The sequence below is a fragment of the Lontra canadensis genome, unplaced genomic scaffold (genome assembly GCF_010015895.1).
Source record: "Lontra canadensis isolate GAN:19392208 unplaced genomic scaffold, GSC_riverotter_1.0 scaffold194, whole genome shotgun sequence".
In the NCBI taxonomy this organism is placed as follows: Eukaryota; Metazoa; Chordata; class Mammalia; order Carnivora; family Mustelidae; genus Lontra; species Lontra canadensis.
Genome location: NW_022631188.1, coordinates 818,854 through 833,733, shown reverse-complemented (window position 1 = coordinate 833,733; position 14,880 = coordinate 818,854). Strand labels below are relative to the sequence as shown.

General features: G+C 42.6%; 1 protein-coding gene across 1 annotated transcript; it reads left to right on the top strand.

The window, feature by feature from the left end:
- On the top strand, nucleotides 1-945 carry LOC116861288 (olfactory receptor 2W1-like). The gene has a single exon (XM_032847838.1). It carries the CDS (start codon nucleotides 1-3, stop codon nucleotides 943-945), a length of 945 nt encoding a protein of 314 aa, XP_032703729.1.
- The last annotated feature ends 13,935 nt before the right edge of the window (nucleotides 946-14,880 follow it).

The following is a 14,880-nucleotide window of genomic DNA, read 5'->3' as shown; positions in this document are numbered from 1 at the left end:
ATGGACACAAACAATGGAAGTTCCACAACAGATTTCATCCTGCTGGGCTTTTCTGATCGACCCCAATTAGAACCCATCATCTCTGGGGTGGTCTTCATCTCCTATATTGTGACTCTGGTAGGAAACACAACCATCATTCTTGTATCTTACCTAGACACCCAGCTCCATACGCCCATGTATTTCTTCTTAACCAATTTGTCTTTTTTGGATCTCTGTTATACATCTAGCATTATCCCCCAAATGCTGGTAAATCTATGGGGTCCTACAAAGTCTATTACGTATGGAGGGTGTGTGCTCCAATTCTTCTTTGCCCTTGACCTGGGAGCCACTGAATGTCTTCTCTTGGCTGTGATGGCCTATGACCGCTATGCTGCTGTCTGTCAACCTCTTCACTACACAGTCATAATGCACCCTCAGCTTTGCCAGAATATGGTACTCACTGCCTGGTTAGGCGGTTTTGGCAGTGCCTTAATTCTTTGCTCCTTGACTTTGAATTTGCCAAGATGTGGGCACCGGAAGGTAGACAATTTTTTCTGTGAGATGCCAGCATTGCTCAAGATGGTTTGTGTCTATTCAAAAATAATGGAGATCACTGTCTTTGCTCTTGGAGTAATATTACTTCTAGTACCTCTATCACTAATTCTCATCTCATATGGAGTTATCACTCAAGCTGTCATGAGGGTCAAGTCAGAGGCAAGATGGCGTAAGGTCCTTAATACATGTGGTTCCCACCTCACAGTAGTAACTCTGTTTTTCGGAACAATCATTTACATGTATATGAAGCCACAGAATAGCACATTACAAGATGAGGGGAAGTTCTTTACTTTCTTTTACACAATCATCACACCCACTCTTAACCCTCTGATCTACACTTTAAGAAACAAAGATGTAAAGAACGCAGTAAAGAGAATACTACATGTAGAAAAATGGTCAGCCAAGTCATGAGTTAGATGGAAGAGAGCTAGGAAATAATATTGACCTTTACCAACAGAAGATGATCTGATTCATTTATGCAAAGAGTATTTAATTGGTGTTTACCATGTACCAAAAATTGTACTTGGCACTGACTTTGTAAATAAGTAGGAAGTAGACAGAAATTACAAGGAGGGCACATATTACATGGAGCACTGGGGGTTATACGCAAAGAATGAATCATGGAACACTAAATCAAAAACTAATGATGTACTGTATGGTGACTAACATAAATTTTTTAAAAATTATAAGGAGAAAGAGATACAGACACATAAAAAACTTCAATTCATACCCTTAAAAAGCTTCAAGACAGTGGACTCTTAGAAACAAACTGAAGGGGGTGTCTGGGAGGCTCAGCCATTAACTGTCTGCCTTTGGCTCAGGTCATCCTGGGATCAAGCCCTGCATCAGGCTCCCTGCTCAGTGGGAAGTCTGCTTCTCCCTACCCCCCTCTCCCTGCTTGTGTTCCCTCTCTTGCTTTGTCTCTCTCTGTCAAATAAATAAATAAAATCTTTAAAAAAAAAAAGAAACAAACAAACAAACTGATGGTTTTGGAGGGGAGCGGGTAGAGAGTTGGGTGAGCCTGGTGGTGAGTATTAAGGAGGGCATGTATTGCATGGAGCACTGGGTGTGGTGCATAAACAATGAATCTTGGAACACTGAAAATACAAAATAAAAAATAAATAAAAAGCTTCAAGACCAATCAGGGGCTATACTCAAGTAAACATATAATTATGAAATGTGGTTAAGTACAGTAATGGAGATATGTACAAAGTATTAAGATATTTCATAGGGAATGGGGTGCCTGGGTGGCTCAATGGGTCAGGCCTCTGCCTTCAGCTCAGGTCATGATCTCAGGGTCCTGGGTTGGAGCCCCGCATTGGGCTCCTGCTCAATGGGGAGCCTGCTTCCTCCTCTCTCTCTGTCTCTCTGCCTGCCTCTCTGCCTTACTTGTTATCTCTGTCAAATAAATAAATAAAATCTTCTTTAAAAAAAGATATTTCACAGGGAAATTTAGTTTATGTAGGATTACACTAGACTCTGATTTCTTTCTTCCCAGATTACCATTTTCACAAGAAATAACACTCCCTTTCAGGCCAATGATACTTGCGAGCAGAGCCTTTGTGGGGGAGAACAACTGCCCACTGATACCAGTTCTACATTCTACCTCAACTTTTAACTGGGCACCAGGCCACCATGCTGCATATCATAATTCTGGACCTGGCCTCCCACCAACACACTGCCAGGGAAGCAATGTGTGCAACTCCTGAGTTATCTTCTCAAATATGAAGACTTTGCTCTCACCCTTCACCCTCCCCTTCCTCTTGGGGATGTGGAGAGGGTGAATGTAGAGACTGTGAATGTGGAGAGTACCTAGATTTGCAAAAAAAAAAAAAAAAAACCCTAAGCGGGAACAGAACACTAAGACGGGAACAGATCCACCCCTGCAGCAGAGTAACACCTCCACACTATTACAGGAGAAAAAGTTTCTACATCATTTAAAATTAAACCACTCTATTTTGGGGTCTCTCTGTTAGAGTAGCTTCACTTTTACCCTCCATGGCCTGATAAGGAGTTTGGGCTCTTTTTCTGAAGGTAGTGTGGTCCTTCAACAAGCAGCAACAGCATCACCTGGCCCCTTATCAGAAATGGACACTGTTGGACCCATCTCAGACCTACTGAGCCAACCATCTGAGCATGGACCTAGCAACTGACGTTTTTTAACAAACACTACAGGTGATGAGACAACAGTCTGAGAACCACTGTTAAAGAGAATAGGGAGATTTTAAGTCTCCAAACAGAAGAATAACATGGTTTTAGGAATCTTAGTTAATTTCCTTTCTATACACCTGTGAAAGGAGGTGGGTAACAGTTTCTCAAGTCTCTTAAATAAGAGAAATGAAGGAAATGAAGAGCTTTGCCTAAAAGAATTCAATATAAAATGGGTTATTTGTTATTTAATACTATCTTTTGGCTGCTGAGTTTTTAATTCTTTATTTAAATTCAATTTAGTGAATCTTGGAACACTGAAAAAATGAAATTAAATTAAAAAATAAATTCACTTGAGTTAATATATACTGTATGATTAGCTTCAGAGGTAGAATTCAGTGATTCAACAGTTGCATTTAACACCCAGGGCTCATTACATCAAGTGCCCTCCTCTTAGTTCTTCAGTTTTATAATGTTCATTCTCTTATGAATTATGGTGGTAGTAATGGTAATATCTGAAAGGGGCTTGATGCTCTTATTTGACAAAACAAAAATCTGGCAATCTTGTGTGTGTTCCCCCCAAGTTTTTTTTCTTTGTTTTACTGGTAAATACATTCCAACTCTGAAAATCTCTATGCTGGAGAAAAAACTACTCCCTTTTTCTATAAGATGACTGTTTCAAAATGGCTATCAGACACATGAAAAATGTTCATCATCACTAGCCATCAGGGAGATTCAAATCAAAACCACATTGAGATACCACCTTACACCAGTTAGAATGGCCAAAATGAACAAGACAGGAAACACCATGTGTTGGAGAGGATGTGGAGAAAGGGGAACCCTCTTACAACTGTTGGTGGGGATGCAAGTTGGTGCAGCCACTTTGAAGAACAGTGTGGAGATTCCTTAAGAAATTAAAAATAGAGCTTCCCTATGACCCTGCAATTGCACTACTGGGTATTTACCCCAAAGATACAGATGTAGTGAAAAGAAGGGCCATCTGTACCCCAATGTTTATAGCAGCAATGGCCATGGTCGCCAAACTGTGGAAAGAACCAAGATGCCCTTCAACAGACGAATGGATAAGGAAGATGTGGTCCACATACAATATGGAGTATTATGCCTCCATCAGAAAGGATGAATACCCGGGGTGCCTGGGTGGCTCAGTGGGTTAAAGCCTCTGCCTTCGGCTCGGGTCATGATCCCAGGGTCCTGGGATCAAGCCCCGCATCGGGCTCTCTGCTCAGCGGGAAGCCTGCTTCCCTTCCTCTCTCTCTGCCTGCCTCTCTGCCTACTGTGATCTCTCTCTGTCAAATAAATAAATAAAAATCTTTAAAAAAAAAAAAAAAGAAAGGATGAATACCCAACTTTTTTTTTTAAAGATTTTATTTGCTTATTTGACAGACAGATCACAAGTAGGCAGAGAGGCAGGCAGAGAGAGGAGGAAGCAGGCTCCCCGCTGAGGAGAGAGCCCGATGTGGGGCTCAATCCCAGGACCCTGAGATCATGACCAGAGCCGAAGGCAGAGGCTTTAACCCACTGAGCCACCCAGGCGCCCCGAATACCCAACTTTTGTAGCAACATGGACGGGACTAGAAGAGATTATGCTGAGTGAAATAAGTCAAGCAGAGTCAATTATCATATGGTTTCACTTATTTGTGGAGCATAAGAAATAACATGGAGGACATGGGGAGATGGAGAGGAGAAGGGAGTTGAGGGAAATTGGAAGGGGAGGTGAACCATGAGAGGCTATGGACTCTGAAAAACAACCTGAGGGTTTTCGAGGGCAGGGGGGTGGGAGGTTGGGTAAGCCTGGTGATGGGTATTATGGAGGGCACGTATTGCATGGAGCACCGGGTGTGGTGCATAAAAATGAATTCTAGTACACTGAAAAGTAATTTAAAAAATTAAAAATTTAATAAAAAAAAAAAAAGATGACGTTTCAGAGACTGGGATCCCTCTCTGCATGTGAGAGTCCTCACATCGACGGCGCCCCTGCTCTGTGATCTCAAGTCCCAGCAAGCCACCAACCACCTGGAGTATTTGGGTGGGGTTCTGGGGGATGTCAGGGTTAATGGTCTTTTTTTCTCCCATCCTCAGACCCTGTGGCTCCTGGCATTCCACAGAGAAAACACTATACCTTTATTTTTATTCCTTTCTGCAGGTAACTTTCACATTCCAGGTGTGGAGGCCTTGGGAATAATAAGGAACCAGAGAGAGTGATGATGATATCCAAAGACACGAAGCCCTAGAGACAATATAAACTTTATGTGTTATAAGGACTTTGGGAGGAGAACATACAGAATGATGAAAAGTGTGACCCCTGGAAATGAGTATCTACTGTTCTTTGTGAGAAAAGCTTTCCTCCAGTCTTGAAAAACTAGTAATTTATTACCTACAAAGTTTTACTTGACTCCTAAACTCAGTTGATACCTTACTCATGAGAGAGGTAAGATCATCAATATATCCTTTTTATTCCTTCCAAATATCATCAATATGTCCTTTGAATTCCTTCCAAAACCTGTCCCTGTCACTATTTTGGCATTATCTCACTTTATATATTTGTTTGTATATATGTTTGAGGAAAGGCATTGGGGAGCTTTTCAACATAGAAACTCTTATTCATGTGTGATTTTGCTGTGTCTATACTAGCTTCTGACATGAATTAGATATTCAGTAAATATCTGGAGAATGATTAAGTGAATGGACAGTTTAATAAAAACATATGAAAATGTTCTTATTTTACAGAATATGACAAATGTTCATTGACAATAAATACAGGAACAATGTATTCAGGCTTTTAAAATTTAGGACATTTGCAACACCAGACACCTAGGAGAAGGGAAAGATACTACAGGTTTTCTTTCACCTGCATAATGGTATAGAATCTTTTTTTTTCCCATTTACTTTTTTAAATTTTATTTTTCCAGCGTTCCAAGATTCATTGTTTATGCACCACACCCAGTGCCCCATGTAATACGTGCCCCCCTTAATACCAACCACCAGGCTCACCCAACCCCTCATCCCCCTCCCCTCCAAAACCCTCAATTTGTTTCTCAGAGTCCACAGTCTCTCATGGTTCTTCTCCCCCTCCGATTTCTCCCAATTCACTTTTCCTTTCCTTCTCCTAATGTCCTCTGTTATTCCCTTTGCTCCACAAGTAAGTGAAACCATATGATATTTGACTCTCTCTGCTTGATTTATTTCACTCAGCATAATCTCCTCCAGTCCCGTCCATGTTGATAAAAAAGTTGGGTATTCATCCTTTCTGAGACTCTTTTTAAGTGTGTATTTGGACATGACAAAAACAGGAGGAATGAAAGAAAAAGTTTCTCATTATCTCTAACCTAGAAATAATGAGTGCTAACATTTTAGCTGATTTCCTTTTAAATTATTCCTTTCCATACTAAATTTTGAGTCACACTGAATAAGCTGATTTATTTCTCCCATTCATATCAGTTGTATCACTCCCAAGGGAGAAAAACTTGGCCCCTACAGGAGTGGAAAAAGTCTCAGCTAGTACAATGATTGGTGGCCCTCCAAAGACCACTGTACATGAACAGAGACACCATATAACTGCAATGTGAAAATGTCACTGGGAGGAATATACTGACAGTGACAACAAGACTAGAAAACCAATGTCTCAGTTTTATAGCACATACTTGTCCCTGTCTGCAAAGATGACTGAGCTCTCCCCTGAGCCAAGCCAATTCACAAGGAAACATACCCAGGCTCTAGCACCTAAGGAAAGCATGAATGGTGTTCTAGGTTGGTGACTGATAGCTTGGGCCCAAGGATGGCCTCAGTTAATCTGGTTCAAATGCTGGAGATTGCCTGGAATACCATTAAAAAGTTTGGTGACACAATGTACTCTCAGGAATTTGGAGAAGAAGATATTTCACTCTTTCCTGGTTGTATTAGTTTTCTACTGCTACATAAACATTTTTTAAAGAAACAAACAGGACTGCTAGAAATGACAAACATAGATTGAAAATCCCTTATCCAGAATTCTGTATCTGAAAGTGTTAATAACTCTGATGGCAGCAAAGTGTCCTAAATGGATGTGAGGCTGTTTCTGCTCTGCTTTCAGTTCTTTAAAGAAAAGGCAGGGAGGCACAGAGTTGTATTACAAGAAAAAAAAATAAAATCACAAAGGAGACTTCGCTTGCAGAATCATTAAACAAATAAAAATAAAAATAAAAATAAAACTAGGCCCTTCTCATTAAAAAAGAATTCCTCTGTAAGAGCGAATAATATTAGCTATTTGTCATTTGTCAGAAACAGTAGCTACTTTTTAGGGAGGATACTCACTATTACTATACCTACCATACATTTATTACCATAAAACCATACATTGTCTTAGGAGTTAAGGATTCAAGAAAAATTAAACTCCTTTAGGAGGCAGTGGTGGCATCAAAGGAAATATCCTAAAGAATAACTTATCTTTCACCTATTTTTATCAACAGTTATAAGTCCACATTTATAACCACATGAAAATGATGGGTCACATTTCATGTTCTTGTTAGTCAATGAAAATATCAAAACAAAAGTTTCTGTTCCTCATATCATTGTATCTTGCTGACAAGAAATGTCCCATGAACAGAAACAGATGTAGTGAAAAGAAGGGCCATCTGTACCCCAATGTTCATAGCACCAATGGCCACAGTCGCCAAACTGTGGAAAGAACCAGGATGCCCTTCAACGGACGAATGGATAAGGAAGATGTGGTCCATATACACTATGGAGTATGATGCCTCCATCAGAAAGGATGAATACCCAACTTTTGTAGCAACATGGACGGGACTGGAAGAGAGTATGCTGAGTAAAATGAGACAAGCAGAGAGAGTCAATTATTATATGGTTTCACTTATTTGTGGAGCATAACAAATAGCATGGAGGACATGGGGAGAAGGAGAGGAGAAGGGAGTTGAGGGAAATTGGAGGGGGAGATGAACCATGAGAGACTATGGACTCTGAAAAACAATCTGAGAGTTTTGAAGGGGCGGGGGGTGGGAAGTTGGGTGAGCGTGGTGGTGGGTATTATGGAGGGCATGTATTGCATGGAGCACTGGGTGTGGTGCATAAACGATGAATTCTGGTACACTGAAAAGAAATTTTAAAAATTAAATTTTTTTTAAATTTTAATAAATAAATAAATAAAATAAAATAAGATAAGAACTCTGAGTACAAATATGGCCTCTTGATTTTCTTTATTACCATTATTTCCCAATTTATGCATCAGCCCCCAACTGCAATACTACCATACAACCTGTGTCTGCATTTTGGGCTTGCCAACCATAAGCGACCTCCAAACATCAAATTCCAAAACGAAGTGCCTATCAGGGAGTGTGCCAACCAGTAAATTTACCCTGTATTAAGTGCCCTACTGCCATGTCGACTCAGTGCCACAGGTGCCATGGCTCCTATTAGGGGATGAGGCCACAGGAGCTACAGGCACTTTGGGAGGTGATGGTACTTCAAGTATAGGCCCTGACCATCCCTATCATAATGAGGGCTAGTATTTGAGATCTCTGCCTTGAGAGGCACAATCCCCTCTCTGCTTTCACATGACAGATGGGTTGCTGTGAGCCCTGCATTCAATCTCTGAGTTGGTTGATACCACAACATTTATTTTTTTAACATGTTAGTTAGCTAGCTAGCTAGTTAGTTGATAGAAAAAGGGAGAGAGAGAGTATGCATGAGTCAGAGAGAGGGTCAGAGGGAGAGAGATAAGCAGACTCCCCACTGAGCAGGGAGCCTGACACAGGGCTTGATTCCAGGACCCTGAGATCACAACTCAAGCTGAAGTCAGACACTTAAACCAACTGAGCCACCAAGGCACCCCAACACCACAACATTTAAAGGTCTATGTAATAAGCCCACAGCAGGCATCATATTCGCTAGTGGTTGTCCCTCCTCAGCACTTCAATTCAGCACAGCACTAAAAGTCCTGGCCGGAGCAACTGGGTGAGAGAAAGAAATAAAGGCATCGAAATCAAAAGGAAGAAATAAAAAATGTCTGTATATGCAGGTGTCATGATATCATATACAGAAAATCCTGAGGGAGGAGCCAAGATGGCAGAGTACTAGGATGACCCGAGGCTTCCTTTTCCCTTGAATACAGACAGATAAATATCAAATCAATTAGAATAACCAAGAAACCTATCTGATGACTGACAGAACAAACTGCACAACTAGAGGGAGAAAAGAGGCCGTATCTTTGGCATTATCTCACTGTCAGATCCATGGTGGGTCGTGGGTACTGTGAGGGAGTACTGTGAGGGGATCGTGGGTACCGTGAGGTACTGCGGGTACTGTGAGGGGTACTGTGAGAGGATCGTGGGTACCATGAGGTACTGTGGGTACCGTGAGGGGTACTGTGAGGGGATCGTGGGTACCGTGAGGTACTGTGGGTACCGTGAGGGGTACTGTGAGAGGATCATGGGTACCGTGAGGTACTGTGGGTACCGTGAGGGGGTACTGTGAGAGGACTGTGGGTACCGTGAGGTACTGTGGGTACCGTGAGGGGGTACTGTGAGAGGATCGTGGGTACTGTGAGAAGAAGGAGGCCCAGTCACAGAGAGAAGTGAAAGAAAGAGAGAGAGACAGAGAGACCGCACAACTAAAAAATTCCCCCCAAAACAAAGATTTTTGTGAGTTTTTACAAGAAGCAGGGCTGCGAGACTGGAGTTTTAGAGTCTGTGGCATGTCTGGTGTGGACCCCTGAGGGTGCTGAAGTGCTCCAGTGGAGGACAGCAGACAGCAGAGAGCCTGGGAGCAAACTATGTGACCTGAGGATCCCCCGGGACAAACTGGGAGAGACAGTAGCCCCCTCTCCATCAAGTGCATCTGGAAGACTTGGCAATGTCTCACCAAGGACAAAAGAGCTGGTGGGTGCCATTACCTCCCCGCCCCCCACGGCATAAGCATGAAGACACCTGCTGAGGGTGGCTAACCTGGACACTGACTCTTTGCTGGGCTTTACTCCATGCTCCAAACACCTGTACTCAGGTGCAAATGTGGGCAGTGAGACCCACCCCTCAGAGGATCAGTATGGGTCCAGCCATGCCAGATCCCTGAAGTTTGGAGTTTTAAAATTCAGCCAGCCTGCCTAAGAGAGCAGACACGTGCACCATGCTGCCAAGCAGGCAGATGGCCAGGACACAGACAGGGTGAAGGCACGGGTCTGAGGGGTGCCTGGGACACAAAAGGGGAGACTGCTCACTCCTCTGAGAGGGTTTCCCGGATACCGGTGGGTATGAAATCACCTCTCCAGGACAAGGGAAGGGGCTGGTACTACTTTTCTGCCCTGTCCCTTAGCATAAACTGACTTCAGGAAACAGCAGCAGCACAGCGCCATGAGGAGTGGCCTAAACCACTTCAATCAAACTCAGCCGCCCTGTACTCCGCAGGTGCTGCTTTTCCCAGGCAAGTGTGCCTGAGAACCACAGAAGTGGGCCAGCCCCCCAGGATTCCAGCACAAATCCCCTGCATGCACCGCTTCTACTGACCAGGGCTCTACAAAGCTTCAGCTCTAGAGGAAATAGCACCAGATCTCTTTTAAGCATATCAGAGCACACGTACTTAAAACGCGCCACACTCTAGCCACAGTCCAAACACTCCCCACTGCAGGCAAGGAGAAACTCTGCAGGTGACTGACCTGAGGGAAAGAACAGCCGAAACACAGCAGCAGAGTGCATGCAGCACACGCCACACACACCCCGAAGTGCCAGGCCCTGGACTTTCTTACAAACCCATTACTCTCAGGAGCAGGAAACATAACAGGCTTTCCTAACACAGAGAAGAATACAGAGACCTAGACAAAGTACGAAGACAGGAATTCAACACACACACACACACACACACACACACACACAAAACGAAAAAGAGAAGCCCACAGCCAGGGATCTAAGAGAACCAGATATAAGCAATATGCTGATACAGAATTTAAAGCAACAATCATAAGGATACTAGCTGGGCTTGAGAAAAGTATAGAAGACATCAGGGAGTCCCTTATCACAAAGATAAAAGACAAAAAAATAGTTAGGCCAAAGAAAAAATGCTACAACTGAGACTCTGAACTGACTGGATGTAATGACCACAAGGATGGAAGAAGGACAAGAATGAATAAGGGATATTAAGATAAAATTATAGAAAATAATGAAGCTGAAAATAAAAGGGAAAAAGGTATTGGATCATGAATGTAGACTTAGGAGAGTCAGTTACTCCATAAACCAAAATAGCATTCTAATCACAGGAGTCCCAGAAGAAGAAGAGAAGGAAAAGAGGATAGAAGCTTTACTCAAGGAAGTTATAGCTGAAAACTTTCCTAATCTGGGAAAAGAAAGAGACATCCAAATCCAGGAGGCACAGAGATCTCCCAACAAAACAGCAAAAGCAGGCCACCAGTGAGACATATTATAAATCAAAAGGTGAAATATAGAGATTTTAAAAACCCTAACAGCAGCAAGATATCAGCCCCAATGGAGAAAAGGTGAAAGTTTCCCTCTATGGTCAGGAACAAGACAGGGCTGTCCTCTGTCACCATTGCTACTTAGGAGTACTGAAAGTCCTAGCCTCAGCAATCAGACAACAAAGAGAAATAAAAGACATCCAAATTGTCAAGGAAGTAGTCAAACTTTAATTATTCACAGACAACATGATACTCTATGTAGAAAATGCAAGAGATGGGGCACTTAGGTGGCTGTCAATTAAGCATCTGCCTTCAGCTCAGGTCATGATCCCAGGGTCGTAAACATCACATCCGGCTCTCCGCTCAGCAGGGAGCCTGCTTCTTCTCTCCCCCTGCCTCCAGCTCTGCCTACTTGTGCTCTATCTATCTATCAAATGAAATTTTTTTAACAAGGAAGGGAGGCAAGGAGGGAGGAAGAGAGAGAGAGAGAGAGAGAAAGGAAAGAAGGAAGGAAGAAAGGGAGAGAAAAAAAAAGAAGTGAAAAGAAAACACAAAAGACTCCACCAAAAACTTGGTAGAACTGATAAAATGAATAACACTACAGTTTGCAACATCAAACTAAAGAAATCTATTGCACTGGGTGTGGTGCATAAATAATCTTGAAGCACTGAAAAAATAAAATTAAAAAAAAGAAATCTATTGCATTTCTATGTAGCAAAATGAAGCAGCAGAAAGAAAAATCAGGGAAATTCAAATCAAAACCACACTGAAATACCACCTTACGCAGCTATATGTAGAAGAATGAAACTTGACCGTTCTCTTACACCATACACAAAGATAAACTCAAAATGGATAAAAGACCTCAACGTGAGACAGGAATCCATCAGAATCCTAGAGGAGAACATAGGCAGTAATCACTTCGATATCAGCCACAGCAACTTCTTTCAAGATATGTCTCCAAAGGCAAAGGAAACAAAAGCCAAAATAAACTTTTGGGACTTCATCAAAATCAAAAGCTTCTGCACAGCAAAGGAAACAGTCAAGAAAACAAAGAGGCAACCCACGGAATGGGAGAAGATATTTGCAAATGACAGTACAGACAAAAGGTTGATATCCAGGATCTATAAAGAACTCCTCAAACCCAACACACACAAAACAGATAATCATATCAAAAAATGGGCAGAAGATATGAACAGACACTTCTCCAATGAAGACATACAAATGGCTATCAGACACATGAAAAAATGTTCATCATCACTAGCCATCAGGGAGATTCAAATTAAAACCACATTGAGATATCACCTTACACCAGTTAGAATGGCCAAAATTAGCAAGACAGGAAACAACATGTGTTGGAGGGGATGTGGAGAAAGGGGAACCCTCTTACAACTGTTGGTGGGGATGCAAGTTGGTGCAGCCTCTTTGGAGAACAGTGTGGAGATTCCTTAAGAAATTAAAAACAGAACTTCCCTATGACCCTGCCATTGCACTACTGGGTATTTACCCCAAAGATACAGATGTAGTGAAAAGAAGGCCCATCTGTACCCCAATGTTTATAGCAGCAATGGCCACAGTCGCCAAACTGTGGAAAGAACCAAGATGCCCTTCAACGGACGAATGGATAAGGAAGATGTGGTCCATATACACTATGGAGTATTATGCCTCCATCAGAAAGGATGAATACCCAACCTTTGTAGCAACATGGACGGGACTGGAAGAGATTATGCTGAGTGAAATAAGTCAAGCAGAGAGAGTCAATTATCATATGGTTTCACTTATTTGTGGAGCATAACAAATAGCATGGAGGACATGGGGAGTTAGGAGAAGGGAGTTGGGGGAAATTGGAAGGAGAGGTGAACAATGAGAGACTATGGACTCTGAAAAACAATCTGAAGGGTTTGAAGAGGTTGGGGGGGTGGGAGGTTGGGGGAACCAGGTGGTGGGTATTAGAGAGGGCACGGACTGCATGGAGCACTGGGTGTGGTACAAAAACAATGAATACTGTTATGCTGAAAATAAATTTTAAAAAAAGTTTAAAAAAAAAAAGAATATACCTGAATCTCATACACTCAACAATAGTCACTTCAAATAATTAGTAAAATTTACTTAATAACCAAATTGTAGGCTACCATTTAAGATACTTCATATCTACTCTGAGTTTTCTAAGTGGGTAATTAAATGTTATTTTTTAAGTTAACTTTCAATTTATTAAAGTTACACATTCAAGTCTTAAAAAAAAAAAAGAAAAGAAATACCACCTTACACCAATTAGAATGGGAAAAATTGACAAGGCAGGAAATAACAAATTTTGGAGAAGTTGTGGAGAAAGGGGACCCCTCTTACACTGCTGGTGGGAATGCAAGCTGGCGCGGCCGCTCTGGAAAACCGTATGGATGTTCCTCCAAAAGTTAACAACAGAACACAGCAATTGTGTTACTAAGTATTTGTCCAACGGATACAAAAATACTAATTCAAAGGCGTACATGAACCTTGATGTTTACAGCAGCATTAGCTGCTATATTTAATTTAGATACAATAGCTAAATTATGGGAAGAGTCTAAACATCCATCAGCTGAATAGTAATACCCCACAAAAAAGAATCTTACCATTTGCAATGACACAGAAGGAGGTAGAGCATATTGTGATAAGCAAAATAAGGCAGTCAGAGAAAAACAAAAACCACATGAGTCGATTCATACGTGGAGATAGGAAGCAAACCAAATGAGCATGAGGGGGAAAGGGGAGAGAGAGGCAAACCAGAAACAGAATCTTGATTACAGAGAACACACTGACGGTTACTATAGTGGCAGTGGATGGGAGGATAGATCAAATAGGAATATTAAGGAGGGCACTCACGATGAAACACACTTGATGTGTGTTGTATGGAAGTGTTGAATCACTAAATTGTACACCTGAAACTTATTGCAGTCTAAGTTAATTAGATGGAATTTAAATACAAATTTTTCTGAAGAAAGAAATAAAGGGGAAGAAGCAAGATGGGAGAGGAGTAGAGAAGAGAGAGGGAGCCTTCATAAGCTGCCTCCTGAAAAGTGACAGAACACCAGAGCGCAAAATCAGAACCCATAGACATACGCTCTAGGACAGGCATCCCTCTCTGAAAGGGGCTCTGGAAGTGAAAAAGCAGAATTCTAGGTGGGGCACTGTGGTCTCAGGATACGAGGAGCCACAGAGTGGAAGGGGGTGTCTGAACCAGTGTACTGCCCCAGCAGAGGAGCCAGGAAGCAGGTTGTGGTCAGTGAGCCCAGGAGGGGGCTGTCAGCTCAGATCACCATACACCTCGAGCTGCACTGGTGGATAATCACTCTTTTCCTGAGCAGGCTGAAAAAGTCTAGAACCTGTGCCCAACCAGGCAATAGCTACCAGGTGGTAGCAGCCCAGACAGGACATTAGAGAGGCACCCAGACATGACCCGGGAGTCTAAGGTGCCTGCGTACACAAGCCCACTGCCACTCATGGTTTCAGAGTCACAAAAGGCAATGACACTCCCAGGACCCTGGGACTACCTCTGAGGGAGTTGCGGTGGGAACGCACCCACCGCAAGAGGCTATGGTTTGGGGCACCTAGAGACGTGGAGACTGTTGGCAGACGGAATTTTCTGCTCTGGGCCAGCGGTTTGGGTGTGGCCATCCTTGCTCTGATCTCTAAAGAGGCTCAGAAAGCCTCCAGGGAACAAAAGCCACACAGAGGACTGGTTTCCACTGAGCCCATCCCCCTGACAGGGTGTGGGGCAACTCTGCCCAGGCAGGAATACCTGAGAAAGAGCG

Coding starts and splice junctions, on each gene's coding strand:
- LOC116861288 (XM_032847838.1), top strand. CDS start 1: ATGGACACAAACAATGGAAGTTCCACAACAGATTTCATCCTGCTGGGC.